The sequence below is a fragment of the Pterocles gutturalis genome, unplaced genomic scaffold (assembly GCF_000699245.1).
Source record: "Pterocles gutturalis isolate BGI_N339 unplaced genomic scaffold, ASM69924v1 scaffold840, whole genome shotgun sequence".
Classification (NCBI taxonomy): Eukaryota; Metazoa; Chordata; class Aves; order Pterocliformes; family Pteroclidae; genus Pterocles; species Pterocles gutturalis.
Genome location: NW_010145436.1, coordinates 1 through 8,740, shown reverse-complemented (window position 1 = coordinate 8,740; position 8,740 = coordinate 1). Strand labels below are relative to the sequence as shown.

The window sequence follows — 8,740 nt, the reverse complement described above, 5'->3', positions numbered from 1 at the left end:
CAGGGGAATGAATCCCCACTTGCAAGAATACACCAGGGCTGCCACAGTTGTTTGTTTCGAAGGAGCCCAGCCTGACCCAGGAGCTCCTGTCCAGCCTCAAGCTCTGCCAAATGGACAGCATTCACAATCTGAGCGTGTTTTACCTGATTGCCAGCCCCGCCAGCACTAAAATAGGTCAAAAAGTATGTGTTTTGCCTCTAAGACTGTTGGGCTTTTTCAACGAAAAGTTTTAGCAACTTCTAATGCAAACGTTTTTCAGATTTCAGCAATCCAAACCAAAAGAGTGAGGAACTGCAGTATTTGTTTTGTGGGGTTTTTTTCCCCAGTCAAAAAAGAAAAGCAGAAAAAAAAGATTTTGAGGAAATTAAAGCAGGCAGATGTCTTAAAATACTGCATTTGGTCAGAAGCCCAATTATTAATCAGTATTTACGGCAGAAGCATTTTTCTCCCAGCCCCATAGGTCTCCTGAGGGAACAGGGAGCTGCGAGGGCTGCCAGCCCACCGCCCTGGCCGCAGCACCCGCATCCTCTGTGCCTGCACCCAGGGCTGCTGAGGGCACCCAGGTCCCTCCCAGGACTTGCTGAAGGCTCAGCAAGCCTCGCAGGAGCAAAACTACAAAAACTTGGACTCAGAAAGTCAACTGGCTCTGGCTTGGCACCAGCATAAGCTAAAAAAAATGCACCTCCTTGAGGAGGAGGGAGGGTTTCTGTATCTCTCAAGGCTTTATATTTAAATTGGCCATTTTACTTAAATATTTATTCGTTTTCAAGATAAGCCTATTCTACATTCCATTGAAATGACGATAACCTCTGAGCAAAGCCTGACTGGATCAGATGATTTTAAAGCCCGGCTGATTTCAAGCTGGCTGATTTCAAGCGTTTGAATGGGAGTCAAAGCCTTCCTGCTCCGCATGGCAGAAGATCAATTGAACAAAAAACTACCATTTTCCACAGTTGTTTTTGCAGATTAAAGTCACACTTCATTTTTCCCTTTCTGTGTTTGTAAGCTCTTGAGATAAGGATTTCCCATAAGGTCAGAATGAACACCCCATTAATTCCACTTTCCCTGTCTGTCTGGGTATCTGAGTCGTACCCATCCCTGGCAGCATCCTGCCGTCCCGACTCTGCTCCTCTCGAGGGCATCCCTGCAAGCCACAGCCTCGCTTGCTTCAACCCCAAAGACCCAGGAAGCCCTGGAGAAAGCAGTTTGGTGCCCAACAGATGCTTTCTCCTTGGAGCTACTCAAAGTGCACGGTCCCTCTTACCCTAATAGGGCATGAAAGTGCCTAAGGAAATTCATGCGAGGCGGGTGGAAAAATGATAAAGCCGTGTGCACCCTGCTCTGGAGTCACAGCGCATCAGCAGAACAAGCACGGTGGGCCAAAAATGTGTCAGTGCTGGAGCCGCAGCCAGCCTGGGCTGGGGACGAGGCCGTTCCGGGAAAGGGCTGAAAGAAAGGGGTGACGGTGTCACACCATCACTCATTTCACGGCACTGAACTCCATCAGCCCTGCACACGGGGGGACACATCACAGGGGTCCTGCAGCCGGGGCAGGTGTCTGATCCTGGCGCTGCATCCCAACCCTGGGGCTCGCTGTCCTCATGGGCCCAGAAGCGGAGAGGGGCTCACCCGAAGCCTCCAGCCTGCTCCCTGCCTGGCCCCAGCAGCCAGGGCGAGCCAGGAGGGGGACTGAGCCCAGGGCTGTCTGGGGGCGAGGGTCCGGCAGCAGCTCAGAACAGTCAATACTTCTACAGAGCTGGAGACTGGTCTCTGGGGCAGCAAAACCACAAAAACCAAGCGCAAAGCAGCCCTGCTCAATCCAGATCATGAGGCTGTAAAGACCAAGCCCTGGCTGTGGGACAGGAGCTGGGTGTACCCCATCTCCAAGACATGACACAAAGTCCCCAAGCTCCCAATCCAGGGCACAGGGAGGCTCGGGTGGAAATACTCCTAACCAAACACAGCGCGGTGACAACACCATGACACAAGGCAGCTCAGGGTGTTCTTGCTCCAAGAGCTTTGAGGGAAACGAGCTGACGTGGTCCTGGCTGCGGCGGGACGAGGAGCTGGGTGTACCCCATCTCCAAGACATGACACAAAGTCCCCAAGCTCCCAATCCAGGGCACAGGGAGGCTCGGGTGGAAATACTCCTAACCAAACACAGCGCGGTGACAACACCATGACACAAGGCAGCTCAGGGTGTTCTTGCTCCAAGAGCTTTGAGGGAAACGAGCTGACGTGGTCCTGGCTGCGGCGGGACGGGCCAGGCAGGTTCTCCCTCACCATCCCCACGGATGGTTATCCTGGACACGGGCCTCCGTTTGTGCTGATAAGCCATGAGGAGGAGGTCACATCTGCTCAGGAGCTGCAAAGGGAAAGGATCTTTATTCACCCATTTCATGGGAAGGAAGGAGCGCTGCCGGCACTAGCGCTACACAGAAAGCAGGAGAGTCCCAGCCCCGGGCTTCAGTGGGCGTGGAAATAGATGCCAGCGACTGGGCTTCTATTAACAAAGAATGAATTAAACAAGATTATCCTTTTTTATAAACACACCAAGCTCTGAGAGAAACATCTTTGCTGGGAGAGCAGGACCAAGGAGCATCCCCTCACCGCTGTGTCCTGGCACCAGTGTCCTGGCACGCAGCTACAGCAGCAGCACATGGCTGCCCTCACTTCTTTTTTCTCTCTCTGAGCCCTGCCTGCAGAAGCCATGGGATGCTCACTCCCACTACGGGGGTTGTGGAGCAGCCAGAAAACCTGGGCATCAAGGACCTGCCCTTGGCTTCCCCAGCTCAACTGCTTCCAACCTTTCTCAGCACTCCGTCCCTGCAGGAAGTCAGGGGGATTTTAATGAAGCCAGGGCAGTCCTGTGCCCCCCTTCACCTGCACCCACCCATCTTTTAAGCCTCCCGAGAGGTCAGGCTGCAGCATCTTCAGTGTCTGATTGTACAGCTGCAGAAATGCTGCTCCCAGCTCCTGTGTCTCTCCCTCGCAGCTCCCACTCAGAGGCGAATCGCAGCCAATATCCCACCCAGGGCCAGGACAAGCTCTGCCCATCTCTTGCCTCCTCGTTACACACCCATCCATCACACATCCTGGAGCAAAGAGCTTGTGAAGCCGGGACAGCAGAGGCAGATCAGCCGTTCTCCCAGGCGGGAGCCTGCCTGGCAAGGACCACCTTGGACCACTGCTGCCCGCTCTTGGAGGGTGGCCATGAGCATCCCGCTCTCCAACCTCAGGCCTAAAGCTCTGGGAATGCCTGTGCCTCTGGCTAAAAGCCTAAAGAAAGCAGAAAGGAAAGGCTATTTCAAAAAATCCTGAAACTCTTTCAGAGCAAACTCCAAGTCTGAACCTGGGGGTTCTACAGACCTGAAAAAAAAGGTGCAAACTGGCCTTGGGGAAGCTGAGCTGCGCGGTCAGCCCCAGGATGGCCGAGGCCACCATGGCCTTTGGACCAGCCCAGCTCTGTCCTGGACACATGCCGTGCCTCGGCAAAGAGGTGCATCACGAAAACATCACTTTGGCTGCCCACCTTCCCCGCCGCAGCATAAACCCCTGAGAGCACCGCGGATGAGGGCAGAAGTGTGCTGGGGCAGAGTCGTGCCAAATAAAGCACCGTATCGCCATCCGCGCAATGCCGAGGTGGGCTGCCGCCAGCCTCAGCTCTCAGCTGTCGCGCCCGGGCAGCGCTGATAAAGCCCTGCTCTGCCTGCCCTTATTTAGTCAGGAGGCTCTGCTGACTCCAGCGATTTCGGGACGTCATTTGCACCACACGCCCGCACTCCCCGAGGAGCCGGCCGCTCGCTGCCGGCCGGCCACGCAGCTGGGAAATGCTGAGCGCAGGGAGACAGCGGCAGCGCTGTCGGGAATGCAGCCGGGCAGGGGAGGCTAGGAAAGCGATACTGGAGCCATCAGGCACTCTTGTTATTTGAAAGGAGAGCTAAGACATGCCCCAAACACATGGGTATGGAGAGAACAACTTAAGCTTCAAAACCAGGCAACAGCTCACACGGTGAACGATGCCCACGTGTCGCTGCCGGGGAAGCCGCACCGACGTGATTCCTGATGCCAAGCGCTCACTACAGCTCTGCAGGGCTTTAACACAGCCCGTGCTTACCACTGTGATGAGCAGACCCTCCGTTAACAGGAATTAATGCCTAACGTTTCAGAATGCAGCTTAGAAGTTCTTACAGATATCTGTCCAAACACCAGTATCATAGGACCTCTATAGATATTACATTAAAACCAAAAATAAATTCAAAATGTATTCTTTAGTTGTAGTCTCCAGGCATAAGACACCCAACTGCACAGAAGCTTCAGGGTCAGCATCTGGAGACAACAGGTGAAGCCCAGCAGCCATTCCTGCCTCTTACACCTGGCTTTCCTATTGATCCCATGGCATCTGGCCATATCGGACATACACCCGTCAAACGATCTCAGAGCGTGGCCAGACCCGTGCCTTGCAGGACACACGGCCAAGTCCCTGCATTGATTTTGGTCCAAGTCACTGGGAAGCACAACCCCGTGCAGAGGCAGACCACGGCAGACGCTGTTGCAGTGGGATGGTGGTTGGATCTCCAGTATTGACACTCATTTTGTCCCCCAAAAGCACCAGTGAGAAGGAAATCCCCCATACAAGCTGCGCAGCTACTGAGCACACAGCTTTCAAAAAACCAAAGGTTCCCCCTGCAGCTGGTCCTGCCCTTCCTCTTGCTTTTTTTAAATTTCATTGTATTTATTTTATTTTAATCTGTTCTGAAGAAATGAAAGCCAACCACTTCCACACTCCTCCCTGCTTTCAGTGGGACCGTTCTCCCCACGTGACAGGCAAGCACATACTGCACAGACAGCATCCCAGGACCCTACCGCCTTTCTCACCCACCCCAATACTTTTTCAAAGCAGCCCCTAGATGGGATGGAGGGTGGGAAAGGGGGAGGCTGGGGGGATACAAAGGGTGCCTTCACCTGGCACCACAGGACCAGCCATGAGCTGGGGGAGGATTCATCACACTTTAACTTCCATCAGCTCCATCCTATTAGCTGATCCCCAGCGCTGCCGAAAAACATGCCCAGGGCTTCTGCCTGACCTCTGAGCAGAGCCAAGGAGCTTTCCCTGGGGTGTGGGGAAGCTGGCTGGGCTGGGCTGTCTAGAACAGTGTGATCCCATGCCAGATGATTTTCACTAAAATAATGAAAAAAGAATTAAAAAAAAAAATCCCTGTTCCCTCAGCCAGCGGTGAGGCGATGCCAGCTGTGTCCTCAGCCTCTTGCACAACGTGGAAAGCAGCTGGATTGCCAGAACGCCCAGACCCAAGCGGACAGGGACAGGAGCTGCAGAGCAGCTTGGTGCCTTGGCCGGCCTCGCAGCAGAGAGCGGGACGGGGGAGGCTGGCCATCATCCCCCACCGTCACTGCCCTCCCGCCCGTCCCCGCAGGGCAGATCGCAGACAGGGCTCCCATCGCACACTGCCGGCAGCCTCGTGCCTGCACACCCCCAAAACTTGGGCACGTGTCTGGGATTCCTGCAGTGCAGCTGGCTGAGGCAGCTTCCAGCGCTTGGGCTTGTTTTCCTCTGGATTTCTGTCTTAAAGAGCCTTTTATGGTGCAAAGGAGTGAAATCTGGTCTTCTCCTGCCGTTTCGCTCCCAGGCAGTAGCAGGCTGGCTGTGACGGGGCTTTAGCTCTGCAAGGGGCTCCCCAGGTGCCAGAAGGGATGGAACTCCGACACCCCCAGGCAGCAGCGCAGGTATGCACAGTCGGGGGTCTGCGCAGCCTGGCTGCTGAGTCCCGCTAACGAGTTCCTAGTGATAATCTCATACACAGATGTGTCACGTCTTCCCCCAAAAAAGGATTTGTGCAGGCCTCAGAGACATTTCTGGGGGTAAGGTGCACACTGCCATCCAAGGTATAATATAGATGCTCTGTCTAGAAAATGCCATCTCGTAGTGATGAGCCAGGGCGATGCCAACGACAGCACAGCCCTTTCATAAACCACAACAATTGATTTTCACAATCTGCCTGCAATTCCTCTGTCCTGTGTGTGGAAACTTTCTCAAAGTCAAAGAGAAAGACAGTGGCAGAGCTGGGATTTAACTGAAGGAACCTGTCGAGGCAAAATTATCTGCATTTACTTCTGACCCTAAAGCTGAGCTGAAAGGAGGAGGAAGGAGAGCACGAGTCAGATTTTCAAAAGGCAGCAGGTAGAGAGAGCAGCTCTGCCCAGAGAAGTGTACACTAGGAATAAACGCTGATGGAAACAGTGAGTTATAGTTTACAGGACGGAGGAGCCCGAATTCTCCTCCCCGCAGCAGCTCCAGCCCAGCTGCTGGCAGCGCCGCAGGAACGGGACCAGGGGCACGGGGGGCCTGCCTCCCCTTCCCCTGCCACCACACCACCACAGGGGCTGCTAGGGGAGGGCTCCTTGGAGGAAAATGGCTTTAACGTCTGATTTCCTCCAGCTCTGAGGTTTCCTTAATAGGAAATTATTCCCCAGCCGCGCCAGGGAGGGATGCAGTCCCCGGTCAGGGCAGCGGCGCATTCCAGCCCCTGATGGAAAACACTGCAGAGCCGCTTTTGATCCAAAGTGTAAATAGTGTATAATAAAATGAGGCTTGTGTAAACCGGCCGAGCTCTCAGGAGCAGCTTTTGCAGCTCCAGCCTCCTTATTTACATGCACCCAGCACCACGGCCTCATGCTTTTCCCGGGCACAGCAAAGCCGGTGTCGGGCTGCATCTGCCCTGCCAGGAGGCTCTGCCGGGCCCCCCGCCGCCCCAGCCGGTTATTTTTATCCTTGCTGGCCCTGCACCGTGTTTCACTTGCAATCCCGTTGTTTTTTCTCCACCAGTCTCCGAGGCAACTGGGTTTTGCTAAAAAAACAATCACGCTCCCCGCAAGACTTTGGAGTGGAATTGGCCACCAGGAGAGTAAGGTCGGGGTGTCTCGGAGGGGATGGGGTTTGGGAACAAGGTGTGTTTCCCATCGTTCGTATTTCCCATCTCTGGTGGGTAATGAAGTAACTTTAACAATTCAACAGCACCAAAGACGAGCAAGGCAGGACAGCCCTGGAGCCCTAGGCACTGCCCTGCAGCTGAGCAAAGCTGGATGAGGATGGAGAGGCAAGGTGAAACCTCAAGGTCTCTCACAACCACGTTTCTCTGAGGAGGAGAAGAGGACTGAAGGCTCCAGCCCTGCCTGATGATCTCTGGTCTGTGCCAGGCAAGCTCCGGACAGGCAGGAAGGCTGCGGGACAGGCAGGAAGGCTGCGGGAGGAGGAGTGCGCTGCCTGCACAGCACAGCAGGGACGGGAGCAGATTTTCTCCTCCCTTGCTGGGCAGCCCCCAGAGCCCCTCTATTATCTCCTCCCTCCTCCACGGTGGGAGGGGCAATGGAGCAATTAGCATCTTCCTCTCCAGCTAATTTCTAACACAGCTAATTCTGAGCAGAGCCCCCCTGTCTGGTCCCAATGCACCAGATGGTGTTGGGGTGACACAGTGCCCGGCGGTGCCCGCGTCTCTGCCAGCACAAGGGACACCGGTGCCATGAGGGACTGACCTGTGCTCGCAGCAGCCCCTTGCACACGCCTGCGGTACCAACACCAGGCACGCCACAGCCCCCTTCCCACCTCCAGCGTCTGGCCAGGACAAAGTGGGGGGATAAAAGGGGGCAAACCATGCTGAGTCTTCCCCACTTCCCCCTTTCCCAGCATCCCAAAGCATCGCGGGCTGCGGGGTCAGGCTGTGTGCCCTGGGATCGGGCTCAGCCATCCACCGTGGGCTCAGCCATCCACCCTGCCTCCGGCCGCCATCTCCCTTGTGGCAGAAACACACAAAACCTGGCCAAGGGCAGCTGGGTCTTGGGGAGCAGACAGGGTTCCCCAAGGCAGCCCCCTCCTCAGTTTGGTACCTGCCTCCCGGTCTGCAGCATCCCAGCAGAGCAGTGCTTCTCCCAGTGAGCCCATTAAACCAAGACGCTCAAATTAAGCAACAATCCTAGTGCATCCCATAAACCCCCCACAGAGCCACACTGGGGTCTGTGGGGCCGAGCCATGCTCTGCTGCACACCTGGTTTGTCTGGGACATGTCCCGCTGGCTGCTCGCAAGCCTGTTGGATTTACCACAGTCAAACCCCACGGTTTGTCACCCTGTCCCATCAATGACACCCAGCAGCTCCAGCAGCCAGGCATGGCACCAGGCTGCTCCCCATCCTACCAGCTCCCATTCAGCATCCCTGCTGACCACTGCCTCCCTCCCTGGACCAGGGCAGGACAGGAGAGGGGGTGAGAGGGAGGACAGGTCCCAAACACCCCCAGGCTGCTGAGGGCCTTCAGCCCTGCTCTGCCAGTATTTTGTAGAAATAATTAAATGGAAATTGCAGGGAGCTGCACTGAACCCCAGCACTGGTGTGTGGCGAGGAGGCAAGCAGCACAGCACCAGAGGGACACGTGGGATGGGGACCACCACCACCATAGGGACCTGGTGGTGGGTTGGAACTAGATGATCTGTAAGGTCCCTTCCAACCCAAACCATTCCATGACCCTGTGATTCTATGACCTGCGTGTTGGAGCCCTGAGTGCCTACCTGGACGCCGCGATCTCCGACTTCTGCCGGGCAATGGCCGCAGCCCTCTGAGCCCCCTCCACACTCCTGTCCACCTTCTGCCGGATCTTGGCGCTCTTGAGGGGTATGACGCGCTTCTTCATGCCCTTGACGAGGACGTTGTGGCGGTACTTGCCCTCCTCCTT

At 55.5% G+C, this 8,740-nt stretch overlaps 1 protein-coding gene across 1 annotated transcript in view; it reads right to left on the bottom strand.

The window, feature by feature from the left end:
- The window catches only part of LOC104470436 (junctophilin-2-like), a gene marked incomplete at its 3' end in the record, with an annotated part of 19,063 nt that extends 10,329 nt beyond the window's left edge, over nucleotides 1–8,734 (bottom strand). Inside the window, exon 1 of the mRNA XM_010085362.1 lies at nucleotides 8,577–8,734. Within this exon, the coding sequence (XP_010083664.1) occupies nucleotides 8,577–8,698 (122 nt within the window). The remainder of the gene's footprint in view (nucleotides 1–8,576) is intronic.
- Nucleotides 8,735–8,740: the final 6 nt, after the last annotated feature.